Raw genomic sequence first — 20,210 nt, 5'->3', positions numbered from 1 at the left:
TCATTGTGCATATTTAAAGATACACAAAACTTGTAAACCTCATTAAATATATATGGCTGTCAAAGATAACACGATAATAACACGTTAACGCAAATTCGCTTTAACGTCACTAATGTCTTTAAGGCATTAACGCAATCGATCTTTCGTAGGTCGTAGCGGGCTCAGTTTTAAAGCTAGATATCATCATATGATCATAAGATCATACGAAACTAGAAAACCTAAAGAATCCATTGGTACCAACCACATCATACTACTTGTCATGAAGGTTAAATAACGCTCTAAATTTAATTTACATTTTGGCGAGGAAAAATTGTCATGGTCCTTTTCAAAGGGGTCCTTTGACCTCTGACCTCAAGATATGTGAATGAAAATGGTTCTATGGGTACCCACGAGTCTACAGACATGCCCACTTTATGCACATGCAGTTTTGGGCAAATCATATTCAAGTCAGCACACTGACACACTGACAGCTGTTGTTGTCTGTTGGGCTTGAGTTTAACATGTTATGATTTGTGCAAATTGTTTTTATGTTAAATGCAGTACCTGTGAGGGTTTCTGGACAATATGTGTCATTGTTTTGTGTTGTTAATTGATTTCTAATAATAAATTTACATAAGGTTTGCATAAAGGAAGCATATTTGCCCACTCTCATGTTGATAAAGAGTATTAAATACTTGACAAATCTCCCTTTAAGAAACATTTTAAACTGATAAAAAAAATGTGCGATTCATTTGCGATTCAATTTTAATCAATTGACAGCCCTATCAAATATATTTCAGTTATAGCTGTTTTTCCTCTGTGCCACAAGTTCTAATTTATTTGTGTTGCATGAGAGCAGCCCTGGTTCTCTCAGTGGGTGTTTTTATGTGCACTGCAGCAGCTGTAGGACTTGGAAAAGCCAGGCCATAACTTGTGGACCTAGTAGATGAGAAGGAGACAGGGGATGGGCCTATAAAAATACAAGGATGGCTACGCTCAATACAGACATGCCAAATCCATTTCTTTCCACTCGCAACACAAATTATGTCAACAACAGTGCATCGGCGGAGAGGAAAATACAGCCCCTCCAGGCCTCATCTGCGTCCTCTGTCAGTACATCTGTCAGTCTGTCCTTGCTTCTATTTAGAGCTGACCGTGTTGAATATATAGGTTCCAGTTGATCTTGTTTTAGTATCCACTTATATCATGAACTGGGGTGTAATGGAGACTACAGGGCTACTAAACTTGTTTATTAGCACAGAGAACAATGGTTAACTGAATTTTATTGGCTGACATGATATAACATCACTGCAGTGTTATATATGTAAAGTGAGGTAAGTTATAGCAGGATGCTGTCATGCAAAGATTAAACCCTGATGCATTAGCTTTATTACTACAATTGATGTTGTTTACACTGATGGATGTTTACCTTGAGATGATCATCGATTGGAAGTCAAATCCTGAAATCACAAGGTCAACGCAGGCAAACAGTTTAGCAGCAGCAGCAGCAGCAGCAGCGGCAACAGCTGGCTGTGTGCATATGGGTGTGTTCTTCTCTCACGTGTCGGGGCGGGCCGTCCATACTAACCGATGCCTCTTGGGTCGGGGGTGTACATCCTGACAGCTGAAATTCTGGGCGAGCCTCTCGTAGCGTCACTTCTCCAGTGGACCCTACACGTGAGCCCTCACAGGCTATAGATTACAGACAGACGCAGCCATTCAGCTGCTGGTAGTTCTCAGCATCAGCGCGGGAAGTAACAGTTTTGGCACTAACCCCTAACCCTAACCCTAACCCTAACCCATCTTTCATTTTACAATCCTTAACCCGCAAATTTTGATTATGATATGCCAGTCAGACAGAATAATAATACTTACTCTGGTGGCAGCCATCTGAATGCAGCAGGAATCTGTTTTCCATCTGCAGCCTCTAATTGAAGCGATGTTGCGCACTGTCGTGTAATTATGCACGGCGGATCCGCTGGTTCAATAGTGTGCAACAAGCACACCAGAGTATTGTTGCAACCACAGAAAACATCCGTGCTCATGTAACCGATCGGTTATGGTTAATTATTCTGCTATAGTTTCTATTGTAAACCAGTAGGCGTGTTTTAGAGGCTGACACAGTTCACACAGTTCCAAGTTGTGGATCACTTGAACCATCAGGACCATCCGTTCACACCAATCATCACCGGTGTCTCCTTCCAAAGTAACCAGGGTAACCAGGGCAACGGTTGAGCGCGTCATCCTCTCTTAAGACGTTTGACCAAAGTAGACCTGGAGCTCCGCAGTTTTAATTACAGTAGCCTACAGCTGTGGCTGTGATGATGAGGAACATGATGTGATAAAGATGCAGGTTCAATCTCACTAATCAAACACACCTTTTTAGAACTGCTTTTAATGTGTGATTAATGTTGTTTTATATATAATGATGTCCTTGTTTGTGATCATTTTAGCTGTGTAAGGTGTCTTTGAGTTTCTTGAAAAGCGGTATATAAATAAAATGTATTATTATTAATATTATTATTATTATTATTACTATTATTATTAATGTTAATCTCATAGTTGGGTTCATGTTCCATCATTAATAGCATGTTGATATAACACTACAAAACATGTTAAATGCTTTCTTTTCAGAGTTAGCAGCTGAGTTGCAGATTTAAACACCCTCGGTCATATCGATCATACTGTTTATCCTATATTATTTCCCGCACGTGTTTTTTTTTTTTTTTTTAATTAAAAGCAGCAGTGGGTAGAAATGGAGCAAATACGACAGTAGTGCATGAAACAGGTAATCTGAAAAATTCATGTACCTCTGAGAGCCGAGCTGGAACCTTGCCGTCTCTGAGCAGCTGTCAATCACTCGCGAACTCCGATCAAACGGTCAAACTACGCAGCGCTGATCAGATATGAATCAATATTCTGTTACTGTGATGTCTATTTCTCTCATCAAATGTTTTCAGAAACATCTTGTAGTGTACTGTTTAGCTGGAAAATGACAAAGTTTGTGACCCGGCAGCCATGTTGAGATCTGTTGAGGAAATACCAGGCACCGCCCACCAGCCAGAGAACAGCCAATAGGAACGCTCAATAGGAACGCTCTCTCTAAAATGACCTGTGATTGGCCAAAGTCTCCCGTCACGTGCTAGATTTTCTAAAGCCTGAAATCAGAGCCATGAGGAGGAGCAGAAGTCTAGTTGTGACAAAAATATACTGCCACTTTAATATGCACGTGCATAGCTGTCATGCGCATGCACCTATCAAGGGCAGCTCCCCCACCCCCCTACCGAAAATATCCTACGTCCCCGCATACACTGTTCAATGAATGTCATTTGCATTTGAAATTGACATTGTCAATCGTGGTGATGGCTACTTTGGAACTATACAGGTTATAGGCCTATATGTTAAATTTACATATTTTATAACTATTTAAGGAAACAGACTTAAATTTTAACCTCAAGCTGCCCTCTTATTAAAGAAAAATGTGGGTCCCAAATGCAGTAAATAAGTATATAATAATAAAAAAAACACTTGAATTTAATTTAATTAATAGGCACTAATTAGAAGGATATGATAAATTCCTGCAGTTAAACCTTCAGTAGGCAGTATATTTTTGGCATCATTGGGCAAAAATGCCATGATAACCTTTCAGCATATTGTAATTCAAGTGTTCTGAGAGAAAACTAGACTTCTGCACCTCCTCATGGCTCTGTTTTCAGGCTTTAGTAAATCTAGCCCGTAACGGGAGACTTTGGCCAATCACAGGTCATTTCAGAGAGAGAGAGAGCGTTCCTATTGGCTGTTCTCTGGCTGGTGGGCGGTGCTTGGTATTTCCTCAACTGGTCTCAACATGGCTAACGGGTTACAAACTTTCTCATTTTACAGCTAAACAGTACACTACAAGGTATTTCTGAAAACATTTGAGGCGAGAAATGGGCATTACAGTAACAGAATATTGATTCATATTTGATCAGCGCCGCCTAGTTTGACTGTTTGATCGGAGAGGCACATGATTTTGTTCAGATTACCTGTCTCATGCACTACTATCAGGATATAGTGACCATTTAAAAAAAAAAAAAAAGTTGCATTTCTACCCACTTCAGCTTTAAGTCCATGCAGGCAGAGACTCCTCATGATGTTTTTCTGCGTTTTTGTCCTAAAAAAACCCAAAATAGAAAGTATAAGTGCATAAGTGCCAAGAACATCAGCATCAAACTCATTGGTTGTAAAATTAAAATATGTCCTAAACTAGATTGTGTTATATTATTGCCACATGGTTCTCTCCAATAACAAATAGTCTAATAAAATGTTAAAAACTTTACCAAAAAAGCTTACTGGAAGGTTTTATTTTGGAAGTTTGTCCCGGCAGGCTTCCTCTGTGCTGGCTGTCCTCTCTGTGGTCATAATGGAGCAGATTGGATTGTTGGCGGATGAGGGCGCTTCACCGCCATTTGAAACACTCACACACACACACACACACACACACACACACACACACACACACACACACACACTGGCTCTGTCTGAGCTACGTAGCGCGTGTAGCCCTGAAAGAGGACTAGAAGATGAACTGAGCAGCAGATCAGACACAAATCTTCACCAGGAAAAAGGACACAGACTCAGATTGTTGAATGACTGACTGGGTGATGTGAGAGTCCGGATCGGAGAGATCTTGCTGGGCCGAGCCAGCAGGCTGAAGTGGAGAAGAAGCAGGACTTTTCGTTGCCTGTGTCGGTACTTTCTCACGCTGGCCATCAGATGACCAACTTCTGAAAAGTCTTTGCAGTTTTTCAGCTCGAGACTTCGACACAAGTAAGTGCGTGAATGTGTTTTCAAAGCGTTGCAGTGCGTCTTTTTCTTTAAAGCGTTCATCCATATTTTCCAAAACTACAGGAGTCTTTTACGCATGAGTCGGGAAAACTTTGCTGGAATTGCAGTAGCCCTACATGTTTGTTTTTTTTTTTTGTTTTTTTTATACATTTCAGGCTTTTCATTGCAAAATTGTCTCGGCCAATCATACTCATTTAATATCCGGAGTTTATGTGGTTAATTAAAGTCTAAAACTTGAGGAAAAGTGACTGACAGCCATGGTTGGAAGCCTTTAAACAGCATACTGATAAATGTCACATCCTGAGGGGGAAAACAAAAACATCTGATTGAATTGAGGTCAGAAATGCTGGCTCATTGAAATGATGAAGTGTACAGCTGAAATCCTGAAATATAATTTCTTAGTTGTTGGCACATGCCTGATGTATTGATCTATGCACAGAGGGAAATCAGTTTGGCACCATAATCACTCCATGATTTGCCTATAGGGCTACTGTAGATGCATGACAGGAGGAGTGTGCAACCTTAGAGATCTATTAATCTTATTAATATGTATGAGAAATTGCCAGATTCATGATGCCTTTAAGCTAGGGATGCACCGATCCGATTTTTTCAGTCCTGATATACCGATACCAGATACCGAATATCGATCTGATACCAGTGTTTAATTAATCAGCTCCATGCCTCACTGTGTGGAAGTGACTGGGATCATTCCTTTATGTGTTAGACAACATCAGGCCTGACTTAAAAAACATTGCTTTCCTAACTTTGTCACAAAATGTGACAAATAAATACATAGATATAAATTCACTGAATTATTTGTTATTCAAATAATAAAATCGTACATCAATAACTTGTTAAAAAAAATATAATAGAAATTGCAATTTTAAGTGTAAACCGTTTTAATGCAGCAACATAACAACATCCGAGCTGGTATCGTGTCGGTGCATCCCTATTTTAAACTGCTTATATAGTCTCATCAACTGTCCAAAACCCAAAGGAATTCAATTTACCTTAATATGAAACTTAGTAAAGCAGCACATTTTTTTTAATTTTATTTTGGAGGACCTGGAACAGGTTTGGATTCTTACTGGTTAAATAACTTAAACAATTAGAAATATACTAAAAATGTTGAATCATTCAGTGCCACACTAATTGTTTCCACACTACAGAATAGGGCTGTGTATCGGCAAGAATCTGGCGATACGATACGTATCATGATACAGGGGTTATGATTCAATATATTGTGATATATTGCGATACTGTAATTCAGGCGATATATCAAATTTTAGGAAAACTGTCATAGTATAGAGACACACCGTATGCATAAAATCAGAGTAAAAAAGTTGACTTTTATATGCAGTCAGAACAGAGGGATCTGCATTTGTATTTCTCACAGTCCCTGTAACATCCTACATCACAGCACTACTATGAAAGGGCACGCACACTGAGAGGGTGCGTATCTTTGCAAAGGAAATAAAGTATTGATTGAGTTCATCTTTGCATTTTTTTGAGAATCGATACAGTATCACAAAACATGATATCGCGATATTAATCATTTTCAATCATTTCTATTCTGAACTAAATTAATTTAGTGCAAATGATAGTTTGACAGGTTGTATGTTTGTTTGTTTTCTATCCATGTGTTGCATTTCTTCTCACTGCTCACAGAGTATTTATCCGTTTTTAAAGCTTCTCATGTCAGCTTCTCCTCTCAGTCTTTGCTCTTCATCAGTGACTGTTGTACTGACCACAGGTGAACCTCTGACGCTGATATTTTGTATCACAAACTCTTTTTTCTTTAAGACCGCACGGTTTGATAATAGCCACTAAATATATCTGAGGCCTATTTAATGGGATTCATTGTTGCAACGGTACTAATGTAGAGAAAAGGCATAATGAGGGACAGGCTTAATGGCAGCCATTATAGCATCCACCAGGTACGAGATGTTTTAATAGACGAGGCGAGGAGTTTTAAGAGACGTTAGTTCCATCAGTTTCTGTCTCGGTGTTCGCTACACTCCCACATACGGCATTAAGTACTGCTGTTATGTTCTGACAGCTCAACAGCACTCTGAAAACCATTAGATTTTACACACATCCCTGCTCACTTTGTCTTCAGTGTTGTGCATGGTTGTCAGGATTTGTGTGTGTGACATACAGTAGAGGGAGAAACAGCAGGATTTATTGCAAATTAGACGCAAATTATACTTCAGAACTACAAGACTTTTCTTTATTCTTTTACAGTGAACTAACGTAAGCACTGAATGTGCACCATACATTAAAAACAAAATCCTGCAGCAACCGATGAAAAAGTTAGATTTAGGGGCAAAATATGACTTGACAGCTATTAGTTTTAATATCTTAGACAAACCGTTGCATGCCCATGCGTGCACACACGCAGCGTGGAATGCTGCAAAGCAGACATTTTCCACAAAGATCCATTTTCAGATCTGTGCAGAAACACACTCTCTCTGTTTCTGCTGTCTCTCGCTCTGCACTCTTTGCCTTTCTTGTTCTTGCTCTGATACACACACTTGGTTTTATACATACAAGCCTGCACGCAAATGCAAACAAACACCCACTCTTTCTTTCACTGGCCTCCGAGCCCCCCTTACACACACACCCATACACAGAGCGTAGCAGGGTTTTGCAGATGTGTGTCCTGATCTGCTTCCAGCGCAGGCTCTCTTCATGCCAGTGTGCTGACTCTGAGTTTTCCACTCTCTCTTATGAAATAAGAGCAGGAGACATTAGAGCCATAGATCTGAATGCCTGAAAGAGCACGCAGACACACGTGCACACACAGGTTAAAAATGCACGCTGTGTCTGCGTGTATACCCCTCTCTACAAACACACACTCTCGCCACAGGTTAATGAATCGATGGAAATACGTGCGAGAGTTGAAGGCCTATTAGAAGCAGCTGGATGAGCTCTGCCCGGCCTCTTGTCTGTGCGTGGACTCTTCCTCGCCAGTGTCTGGTCTAACATGCAGCCTCATGTTGAAGTCTGTGGTATGTTTACTTTCAGTTTGTTTATTTTAAAGGAAGAGGTTAGTGGTGAAGGGGAAAGTCGAGGGCAGAAAAAATCTATTTGCATGATTCTTGTGTAATTATTGAGACAGTGGACCTTGGAGAACGTCGTGTATCTGTACTCACAAACAGGATTATTTTGAAATAATGATGCCGATGATGAAGTATAATTATTTCTGCCACAATATTTGAGAAACAATATGTAGTGGTTTTCATAGCCTTGAAGTATAATCAGGTTCATAATTGTATTTGGGTTTTCTGCTAGAACATGTTCACAAGCTTTAATGTTCAAAAAACGCTTTATTTCTCATACCGGCTGTGCTGCAGCAACTATTTTCACCCTCCGTCTGAAACGCTCTGTTTGAGCTCCTAACTAGCCAAACTAGCCGCTAGGCAAAATGTGTTACTTGGTGACATCACCACGTTACGGAAGAAAAGGCAGGACTTCAAGTGAGGTGTTTCAAGCAGTTCAGGAGCAGTGTTTCTGTGGGGGAGAGTAAAGGTATTTTTATGCTCGCCGTAGTGAAGCTGGCGCGAAGTGTGCACGCCAGAAAATTACATCATCGCGTGCTGCGCGAAGGGTCCGCGAAGGCTCCGCGAAGGCTCCGCAAGTTGTCGCGACGCTCTGACGTGCACCTCTGAATTTTCATAACTACGCACGGTCTGCGCGCGGTGCGCCTTTCATTTCAACATGGACGCCATAAAGGGAAGACTGACCGAGCAGTTTCGCCTGTTCAGACATCTCTAAAAAACGTTCATGGAGAGACCACAGGGCACATGACATTAAACTCTTGGAAAGCTATAGGCAACACACTGGGGAAAGAAGAAGCTTTTTGCTGCAGGCTGTAAAAGAATATGAGAGATCGTTTTGTAAAAGCTAAAAAAAGGTCTCAAAGGAATGCATTCTTCATACTGATAAGTTAAATGACACATACCCTGAAGTTTTAATTTACAGTTGTCTCATATTGTATCAGTTGTCATTTTATTACACAAAGTTGCTTTTAAGTGATTTCAAACTCAATTCCGCAATAATATATTCTTTTTAACCCAATTTGGAAAATCAAAATGATCAGAGTGCCTCAGGCTGCCTCCAAGGGTTTAACTTTATCATGGCTCTCAGCTTTTTTTATGTGGCCATTTTTGAGCGCCTTCACCAACTGACATGTCACTCCAGAAGAGGGAGCGGTTCAAGCACAATGGCTGGACATGAAGTCTTCTTGGAAAGATTTTCTGTATATTATTTGCATGTTTTTCCTGTGGGAATGCAATGCTGGCTGGCTACGCCACCCGGCTATAGCTATCATTAGCCCATTTTCCCCAAAGTGCTTGTTCCTCTCTGCAGGTTTCCAGCTCTTGAAAAGATGCCTTGTGGCATCACACTGCTTTATGATTGTACGTTGCCTTTAGATTGCCTTTGGCTGAATTGTGAATTTTTGTCTGGCTGTCCTTGAGAAATCAGACCCTGAATAGATTTTGTTAAACGCTTGGCAAGTAATTCAGTGACTGGTTCCAAAGTAATTAACAAGGTCATACTAAATTAATTAACATCTTTCTTTAATTCTTATTTCGCCCTCAATTAGTCCATGCAGCAGTGAGGCACTTGGAGCTTGGAGTATCAGGGCATTTGTAGTGAAAGATAAATGAATGAAAGATGAGGGCTTAAGCAAGGAATAAAAGACATAATGAAGAGTTGCTAGTGAGTGAGAGAAAGATTAGGAATGCACTAATGGGAGGCATTACATTCACATTAATGCATTCAAAGACTCGAGGAGTCCCTAAAACCTCTGAAGGCTTCTTGCATATCATGCTGTATGATATTTCTGAAACCCAAAGGCGTAGATCAGTGGCTGTATTTACAGCCTAAGCCTCACTTCAGAGGCCCCGACTAACTGAAAAATCATTAGAAATATAATGTAAGAATATAAAGAGTATCTCAGTATAAGCAGCAGGTATTCAGTTCAAAACATTCTATTACATTTTCAAGTGCAGACAACGTTTTCCCTCCACACATATCACCTAAACCTTTTTAGATTCACAGAAATTCCTTCTTTTTAAAAAAAAATAGAACTCATAGATGACCAAGCAGCCTGCTAACTTGTCTTTAGTGTGCACTTTCTTTGCAATGCACCCGTGTTTTATATTTCCATTTAATACATTTAGCTTACAGTCTTACAAGACATGACTTATGAGTGAGCCTGCAGGGGTTCCTTGTTTTAAGGTACACTGTGCAACACCAGTGACCTTGCAGGTTTATTGCATGTCGCATTGTACGAGAAGGGTCTAATAAAATCTTGAGTCATGAGTCACACAGAATGAAATCAATTTTGTCAGTCTGTTCGATGAAGCCTAGTTCTACGATGTAAAAAAACCCCCAAACATATATATATGCAAGGGGAGACACGTCATCAGCTTGTCATCCATCTAAAATGCAGCCAAACAAAAAAACTTAAAGGTCTTATTGATAGAATTTTTATGTAGACAAATATTTAAAACAAATAATACATTCACAGAGCTTTTAGAAAGGTTACAAATAAAAGTATAGCTTTACCTGAAAAAAGTTATTATGATTGTGAATTAATCATTTTAAAACTTTTGGCGGGTCCAAAATGAATGATTTGTTTATCTCTGTGGAAGATATATGAGGTTTGCTTGCCACTTCTAACAAGGCTTGTGAGCCAAAAGTATAACAACGTTGGTATCATGTGGTATCTCTGGGTTGTCAGTTCGTGTGGAAAAAACAGATAAATGGCTGAAATTGACGGTAAGATCCTGGCAACGACTTGTTGTGAAGTAAATGCAATGGAACGGGGGAGGGAGAATGCGAAATCTAGTGGTTGAATGTTAATCATGTTATCAATAGCACCTTTAACTAAAAAATAATCATTGGCCAGTGTATTCAGTGTCGTTTAATGCTGTATTCCCTTTGGTTGCTTTTTGTTTACTTGTAACAGCAGTAACATTGAGAGAATCTAAATCCTAAATATTTGACACAGGTTGGTTGCCAATGCTTTAAATCAGCCAACGGTTGGTTGATGTGTCTCTCAGTGCAACGTGGGACTATCGTTCTGAATTGATGACCACACATTTCACAACGCTTCTCTCGGGGATTGTGACCTTTCATCTTGGACAGCCCAATATCGCACAGTGCATATAGGAGCCGTTACTAGAGGCCAATGCAATGTCTTTGTTAGAATCTTTTTTGAGTGTGTAACTCCCTCTGAGGAGCTTTGTCCATGTTGTTTTTTACCTTCAGTGATACGTCTGCCAGCACTCTCTGTCGGCCTTATGCACTTCATTTCCTCTGGACTGAAGCACTTGACTCCACTCAGTCAGCAACCATGGCTGTCTGATATTACTGGAATGTAGACAGAGACAAAGAACGAAAAAAAGAAAGAGAGAGTAAAGGCTAAAATGTTCATTAACCTAACCCTATGCAACCGACAAACACCCCTTCCATCTTAACAAGAGTGTGTGTGCACCTGATTCACACGAGTGTCTCTCACAGATTGAGGTCGACAACTCGTTGAGGGCTGTGAGCGTGGAGAGAGGGTCCATCGCAGCATTTGCTCATAACCCCATTTAAGGGCGACCTCGTATTTCCTGTGTGCATTTATGTCTGTGCACGGATGTATGTATTTGTAGAATCATGTTAATGAATGTACGTCAGTGTTTTCATGCCTCCTTCCCTCTTAAAGGTACACATCCACACACTCCAGATGATAATTACCATTTTACTTTTCAAGTTTTTCAGGATGTTAAGTCAATAGCCATGGGGGAATTTACATTCACTGTGTCTCACCAAAATGCATGCATCCTTGAGGTCTAACACACATGTTGAATGTATTTAGTCTTTCTCAAAAAACATTTGCAGAGCCGTTTTAAAAAAAATATTTTAAATCGTGCATTGTGTATATCCATGTTTACGTGCTAGCAGTCTTCTTCTACACTGCCATTGTTGGCACATTGCTACCAAGCCCCCAGGAAGTGCACCAGGCTTTGAAGCAAATCTTATATAGCGGCCAAACGATGGAATTACAACTTCTGTGTTGGTCACGTGATGCCATTGGGCCTATAGACTTACGTTGGGAAAGAGATGTCTGTAAATCAGCGGATAATTTTTTTTTCTGAGGTGAATCAACTTCCAAGTACAAACAATTAAATAGCTCTTATTTAAATCATTAGGTCCTAAAAGTTCTAAAATGCACTAATAGCCGAATCCAGAGTTATTTCCCTTCCTCCATTCATGTGAATGAGACCCAGACCGAGGCTGGGCCGAGGGCTGGGAGGCGGAGTTAAAGGAAACGCTACTGTGCTTGCTCTATAGGCCCAATGGCTGCGGAAGATCGCCAAGTGTACCGGGTCATTTTATACTTTGAAGTCAAAGCTATATCCAGTTCTCTTTATACATCCATGATTGCCACGCTTCCCGAAGATAGCAGGACTGTGTGTTGCATCGCCTGCGTGTTTGAATGTCTGTGCTTGAGCACGATACAAAAAAATGGGGATTCACTTGTAAAAACATTGCTAGTGGTAAAAAACTTATGTGTACCTTTAAGGCCACTGAGAAATTTCTGAATTCATGTTATCATAGATGATCATAACAATTTCTGAAATACTGGACTAGTACAATAAGTGTCTTATAAATGTATCCAGGCACTGCATCATTTATTTTAAGGGATCCAAAACACAGAAAAAATGCATGGACTGACTGTATGTTATTTCATAATAGTAAGACAACTCTTTTGTTCAAGTTGAAGTTCAAGGTCAAGACCTTTATTTGTCCCCGAGGGCCAATTGGTTTTGACTTCTGGAACCATGAAAATCTGCAACGTCTTCAAATATAGTGGAAAGCTGTGATACCCAGCTGTGCTCCTAATGCATTCATCATGTATTTAAGCTCTGACAGTACTGCAAAACAAGAGTATCCAAACGTTTCTGTACTTCAGCACTGAAATTTTACTTTGAAGAAATGTGTCCTGGATTTTTGTCCATGCCATTTAGAGTTGATCTCCTCCCACAGTGGTTCTCAGACCGATAACAAATTAAAAAATGCAAGTTAAGCTGTTAATTATTTTTAGACATAAAAGAGAAACATTTTCTTTCTTTATTGCAAATTTTGTACCATTTCCTGTGTCCACTATGTGGCGCTAGAGAACACACACTCTAATTATACACTGTGTTGCTGTACATCATGTGTAGATCATTCTCATTCGGTGTCGCTATGACTAGAACTCAATACGGGCATGTAGATGTCTTCAGGCTTGGACTCTTATCCAGCTTGTGAAATTTGGATCAGATTGGACAATGTAAAGTCCAGTTACAACAGCTTCCTGTGTCATGGCGAAACATGGAAATTGCCCGCCTCGCCACGGCAACCCCGCCCCACGATGACACAAAAAGCTTTGCAATTTACCATCATGACGATCTTGAGATTCTGCAATTCTACAAAATTTGAGATTGATCTATTGAATCCTCTAGGAGGAGTTTTGAAAAGTTCCATACCTGTAAAGTGCCAAAAATGGCTAATTGTCACATGATCTATGACATCATCGTTTGAGGAATCGACTATTCCTCCGCAATTTGGATGCCCGCTAAACACGCGCAAACCCAATCGCTTTATATTCTCACAATGTTCACAGATTTTGACATATGCACCAAGTTTTTATAAGTCTTCGAGTATACCAATGGCGTCAAAAATGCGTTCAAAGGCTAAAAGTAATTAGGGGCGCTTTAGAGCCAATGTGCCACACCCAAGCCCAATTACAACATTGACTTGAAATAATTACGAAAAACATGGGTGCAAAGTTTTGTGAGTTTTTGTGCATCCTAAAGTCCTTAAACATGGGTTTGTAAAATTAAAATCAACACACAAAATCCAAAATGTCTGACTTCCTGTAAGCTGAAAAAAATTCAAAAAATGTTGATATGTTCTTATAGATGAGAATAATGATCTCATCAAATTTCATGAACATTAAAGGAACTTTTTTCCAACCTGGCTTGCGTTTGGGGGTGCTATGGAGCCCAGTAGCCACGCCTGTGCCCAATCACTGCAGAACTAAGCAGTTTTCGCCACTTCTGAAGCGTGTGCCAATTTTGGTGAGTTTTCGTGCATCCCAAGCCCCTTAAAAATGCGACTCCGCAGCAGAATAATAATAATCTTTCCAAAAAGCAATTGGTTTTCTTGCACCGTTAGGCCCCTGGCACTTTCGTGCTCGGGCCCTAATAAGTTAAATTTCGTCTCTAAGACGAGTAGTGTCCTAGCTGTGCAGAGAGAGACGGTGAATGCTGTCTTTCTGCTTTTTATTTGGAGGAACCTCAAACTAAACTTGCAACATCACTGTGTGTGCTTTTCTTCTGCAGCTATAGAAGGGATTAACACAGAGATAAAGTGACCTCTCACCCCCTAACCTTTCATTTTCTTTGGCTTCACCCTCGCACCACCACCCCATCTACTCCTAACCTCCTCCTCCCTCTCTTGACAGCTCCTTTTTTCAACATGATCAATAGAGATTTGAGGAAGCATGGGAGAGGCATGGTGCTGGCAGTGGGGTGCAAGTCAAGATGTGCGTGTGTGTGTGTGTGTGTGTTTACGTGCGTGCGTGTGCATGTTAGTATGTGTGGTGTGCTCATGTTGCATGCATGTGTGTGTGTGTGTGTGTGTGTGTGTGTGTGTGCGTGCGTTTTAGGGAAGAGGTAGTGGGAGGAAGGTTGACCACTGAGGCCTTACATGTTTACCAAAGGACCCCAGGAGGCCTGGGCTGAGCCTCCCTCTTTTCTGATTGGCTGAGACGGCCTTCTCGCGAGTCTAAGAGCCTGTAATTGGCTGAGAGAAGGAGAGGAATGGGGGAGAAACGAGCAATAGATGGAGATGAAGCGCCAGGCCTGCCAGGGCTTTCACAGACGCTTTCACATGAGAGAGTGGGGGGAGAGTGATGTTAGGATTAACATGAGGCCACATGTTGGAGTGGAGGGACTGTTTGGCTCTCTGTTATAGCACTTTGGTTACTCGACTGATTAAACTTTGAAAGAAAAGACAATCTGCAAAAAGAAAAGAGGAGCAAAGAACTTAAACCCTCAAAGTCATAAAGAAAGCTGGTTTTAAAGAGCTCACCAGAGGGTTGTTAAGTTCACCGTGATAATGAGTTCTTTAGCTTTAGATGAAATTTGAGACATTTTTAATCTGAATCTGAAGACAAACTATGGGCAAAATGTCAAATGCATAAAATGAGCAATAATTGATTGTAAATGGAGCATTTTAGTCAGGCCAGACGAGCCTACTGCCATGAATTCTTGCATTGTATAATGTGGCCTCGTATGGCCTCTGACACTTGGAATTCATACGGGTTCTCACACATACTGACGCTTTGTCAAAAACCCCTTCACTTTCTAACTCACTGGGAAGTCCAGCATGTCAAACTTATGACACTCCACTACGGTCGCAGAAACATGTGGTTAATGTTGTGAATTCAAACAAGATGGATTTACATTGTACTTACTTGAATGCCCGGTGCGTCTCATACAAACGCTAAAGAGTGCTTTGTGCATCGGTATCACACGACGAGGGGCGTTACAAGGCGATGGTATTTGGTGCCCCGGGAATGAAAACAGGCTTGGAATGCATACACACTGACACACTTATTTTCACGGTCCCTCCTCTGTGGCACCTGCCTGCCTGGTGTGAGTGTGTTTTTTATTGTTTTTTTCTGCCTCTTAGTATGATTTTCATGTGCTTGGTGTGTTCGATTTTTGTCTGGTTGCTTGTTTCCCTCCCCCCTCTTGTCCTCGCTCTCTTTCTCTCTTCTCACCTGGACATAATCTGCAATCAGCCCACCTGACCACCTTCACTTCACTTCATAAACCCTGACACTTGTGATGCCAGTAACTTCACTATACAACCTACGAAAAATTGAATAGTGGCCAGGCCGACAGCAGGATTTTTAAGAGGTTAATTAAATATCAATACAGTGTTTTGGAGAATCGATACAGTATCGCACAACATAATATTGTGATACTCATGTGTATCGATATTTTCTTACACCCCTAGTTCTTACTGTAAAAAGGTGGCGGTGTTTTGATATATGCTGTTATACGAGCACTTGTGAACTTGGCTCATGCATTATTATTTTTTTGCCACCAGGTCTTGCAACGTAAGCTTGTCAGTCTTGAAAATGAGGTGTTCACATTGTTGCTCAGAAGTCGTCACTCTATATATGAAAATAAAAATGTGAAATGATCTTTTGTCTTGCTATTTGTAGGCATGGCAAACCGTTTTTCCTGTAAAAAAAACATACAGAAGAATTTGATATGCTGTATATATATCTCACTGTATTTATTTGGCTTTGAGATTCTCTGTCATCCGAATACACCAGAACTGGGGAAAATACTGCCAGCGTTGCCCGGAGAAACACAGCCTCCACGTATGGGTTTACTGGCTGCCGGGCGAAGTTGTGGAGACACAGCTGTAAATAGCCAAGGGTGCGGACAGAAGGTTTGTCCTATATTTAGAGGTTGGACTTTACTTGAGAACTTGTCCGCCAACACCAACTTATTGACCAGGACAAGTTGTCACCGTTTTTCTATATCAACAGGCCATATACTTTAAAAATATCTTATTTTAGTAAAAGGTAGATGGCCTGGATGAGAGAGGCAGTGACCACATTTCTGTGTTAAAGGTTTTATTGGGAAATTCAAGCCTAGTTTTATAGGGGGAGTTCAGCTCAGTGCAAATGTTGCTGTCGTACAAAGAAGTCTTTCTAGATTCTCACAGCATGTGATCATCGGACACAAAATGTCAAACTTTATTTGTATGGCACATTTATATATAAATGTCTCGCGGCTTGTTAATGTGGAATTGATCTTAAAGCTTAAAGCCTCTATATCCGTATTTTCGTATTAACAGTGGATCAAATGACTATGTGTAAATGTGATGACAGAAATTATTATCCCATGACTCTAGTAGTTCCCCTCAGCTCTATGGAGCATCGTAGTGTTTCTCATTGTTTTGATTATACGGCCCGCAACTGTATTGTTTTGGTTCACTCTCACTGCTCTCATCCACCTTGTTTCCGGACGCAGCAGCAGTATACACCACCTGCTCAGCACCAATTGGCAGACAAACAAAGTTAAGGCTCTGCCGGTCCGTCAGTCGGCCGCTGGACAACTTCGGGCCGCCAGTGAGCGTCTCACGCCCATCATTTTTGTGGTGTGTCCTGCATCGTTGGCTCTAGTCTGACCATGCCTTTTTCGGCAGGTTCAGCATGTTGAATCGACGGCAGAGCCCGTCGGTGAGAGAAATCACACTGATTGGCTGTTCAACTTAAGCGAATCAGTGCACGAGAAGAGAAACGGAAGTGAGAAAAGCAAGCCAACGACATTGGCCATCTGAAATGAAGACCTCGGTCTTCCGGTGTCCCTTTTTGAATGACAAATACAGACTACCGCCACCTGCTGGTGTGGAGTTAATTCATCTCACGCAGGCGCAGAACGTACGTGGTATTTGGCTGTCGGCTGTAGTCTTTGCGGTGTGTTTGAGTGCAACTTTTTGGCCAAGACACAGGCGGCGTGAGGCGACGCAACAGTTGGCCTTTATTAACGTTAGTTCTTTGATGTCGGTTTGGTGTGTCTGGGCTTTAGGAGAACATGGTGGAGCATTTAGCAGCTTAAGAGTCAGATATTTCCTCTCAGGAAGCAGTGAAGACGAAAACAGAGCTAATGAGACAGTGAATATTGGACTCAGGTGTTCTGGACTCCGAATGAATGATAACGTTGCTCCATTTGTCCTGGACGTGTAGATAAGCAAAACTGTTTGCTTACAATTTCCCCAAAATCAATTTAAAGGGTGATAATGTGTCAGTGTTGTGTTTGCAGATTGTCTCTGCTGCCCCCAAGTGGCCATAAAAACCAACGCAGGTTTAATATTACTACATGTGGTAATGCTACTTTTACGCAAGTGTTATTAATCACTGTTCATAAACACATAAAGTGTTGTGTAACGTGGACTAGAGTAATATTTTAAAAGATTAGGCCTGGCAGGCACATGGATAAAAGGTTTAATCATCCTAATATTTCATTCACTTTTAGTTGGCGTCATGAGGGGTTACATAAGAGTGACTTTTTTTCTTATGTTTCAAATTACTCCTCCCGCTGTCTTTTTTAAACCTGCAGTAGACGTATGTCTGTATGAAATCATGGCCATTAACAAAATCATTGCAAATGGACATAACTTACAGAAATGTTTTGTAAGAAATATCAAATAAAAACTCCCCTTTTTAAAATTTGTAATATTTATTCTATTTATTTATATCTTATTGTGTTTGTTTGTTTTTAATCTTCTGACAATTATTAAAAAAAAGGTGTGCTTTTGTGCACTTTTGTTTGTAAAACACAAAATATTGTTTGCATTGAACTTATCTGTAAAACTGAACCAATAAACACATCAAAATGAAATATCAAATAACAAGAAACTGTTTCAAGGAGACTACGCAAACAAACAAACAGCACGTTACACAAAAACTTTGTACATTCAACTTACAAATGCTGCAGCAGCAACCTGGCATGATAATTAATTATGCCCTGTCCTGTGTTGGGTTTCACATACACCAGCTGAAAATAAATGGCAGTGGCACCGACCCGCAATTTATGCTCTCAGGGCAGAGAGCAAGAAAGAGAGAAAAAGAGTGAGCGAGGCAGAGAGCAGCGTCAGAGGGAGGGTGGTTTTTCACATGGGCATGTCATCATGGAGTCCAACTGATAATTATAATCACTGTGTCTCTGTCCCCCCTCTCATTCTCCCCTCTGTCTCTCTCTCTCCAGCATCATGGCTGTCTTGTCCTCCTCCTCCAATCTCCTGTTCCTTCTCCTAATTTCCTCCCTGGATTGGCTGTCCACTCCAGGATCTGCATTTCTCATCGGCCGGGACCACGTGACGTCATCAGGTAAGTGTTTTTACCGCTTTAGTGTCGGGGCGATTAAGCAGAAGAAAAGACAAATTCATTCTTCGGGTTTATTAAGCCCTCTACGTGCAGCTGATCAAACATTAACAAGTGTGATTCAGGTTCCGATGTTGACACTTGTTATCATATCTTATGTCAGACATCAGTTGCAGAATGCTGTGTTTGCTCAGATACATGTGGAAAGGTTCAGCGTTGAGCAAACGCCGCACTTTCCTGGTTTGGCTTGTCAAACAGGTCGGTGATCAATAGAGCCAGGGTAAATACATGGCCGGTGCTTCTCTGTCAAAGTCCAGGGACAGGACGACGCAGGATGTTCAGCCAGCTAATCCAGCTGTCACTGAACCATCTGAAATAATTAGGTGAAAGAATGCTGCGGCTGAGAAAAATAGGCCAAATTTAAATTTTTCATATGATTTACCACTTGAAATCCTTAAAGCCAAGATAGCTGTCTTTTACCGCATGATTTCCACAATTGATGCTCAAGAGTCCCCCCATCACAAAATGGACTGAGAGTGCCTTGTGATGATTTGGCATCTTCCTCTAATGGTTGAAGCCACTGCAGCTGGAATTAGGTGAAAGTGTGCAGCCATGCCAAAAAAAAACCTTGTTTATTTAAAGTCTACCTTTGTTAGAACAGCACACGATTTAGAGAAATCCTCACAGCCAAAATACAACTCCCAGGAATGGATCGATCCTGCTGTGGACTTTGTCTGAACTTTTTTTTTTAAAAAGAAAATGTTGCTTTATGGCTGTTTGGTTCTGTTGTGTTTCCATTCATGGGTTTTATTTTATGAGAATCCACTTCTGAAAGCAGCCATTTTTTCCATAAAAACTTTTATTGTTCATGGGTTTGGCTCAGTTTGTAAAATGTTATATGTGAACAAATGCTACCTACAAATCCAAAGGGTGGAAAATCAGGCTATGGATTTATTTTTGATACATTGTTTGTTTTGGTTTGCTGGATTGCTGTATCCACATGCCTTTGGGACAGTGATTGAATAAAATATCACATAATAATAATAATAATAATAAGTTTATTATAAACAATTCACAAAGTGCTTTACGCAAATACAAATAAATTAAAAACAACAAAACTCAAAGGCCAGTTTAAATACATGGGTCTTCAGTTGTTTTAACATAAAACAGTGTTGAAACAATGAATCTATTATTTGATTGGCAGAAGATCAATGACTATTGTGATCGAATAATCATTTAAGTCATATATCAAGTCAAAATATTAAACGTGTCCTGGTAACAACATATTTAAATTTGTTGATTAGTAAGATTTAAAATCTTACTAATCTCTTTCTATTCTTTTCTTTTTTTGATCGTCTTGTGAAGCTTCATTCGGTTCGAGTTACATACACAAAAGGAACGTTACATTTGCGTGCAACTCCCGGTACTGCAAACATTTGGCAACACA

The 20,210-nt window shown here is 40.5% G+C and overlaps 1 protein-coding gene across 2 annotated transcripts in view; it reads left to right on the top strand.

Moving 5' to 3' along the window:
- Positions 1 to 4,417: 4,417 nt before the first annotated feature.
- Positions 4,418 to 20,210, top strand: part of ghra (growth hormone receptor a) — a 36,110-nt gene continuing 20,317 nt past the window's right edge. The window contains exons 1-2 of one of the 2 annotated variants that reach the window (XM_037777417.1): positions 4,418 to 4,788; positions 18,648 to 18,769. In XM_037777417.1, the coding sequence (XP_037633345.1) occupies positions 18,652 to 18,769 (118 nt within the window). In that variant the 5' untranslated portion in view covers positions 4,418 to 4,788; positions 18,648 to 18,651. Of the gene's footprint in view, positions 4,789 to 7,684; positions 7,818 to 18,647; positions 18,770 to 20,210 lie in introns of those variants that run through there. The other variant, XM_037777418.1, reaches the window with a different exon arrangement.

This window comes from Sebastes umbrosus, chromosome 8 (assembly GCF_015220745.1).
Source record: "Sebastes umbrosus isolate fSebUmb1 chromosome 8, fSebUmb1.pri, whole genome shotgun sequence".
Lineage (NCBI taxonomy): Eukaryota > Metazoa > Chordata > Actinopteri > Perciformes > Sebastidae > Sebastes > Sebastes umbrosus.
This window is presented reverse-complemented; position numbering and strand designations above follow the sequence as displayed.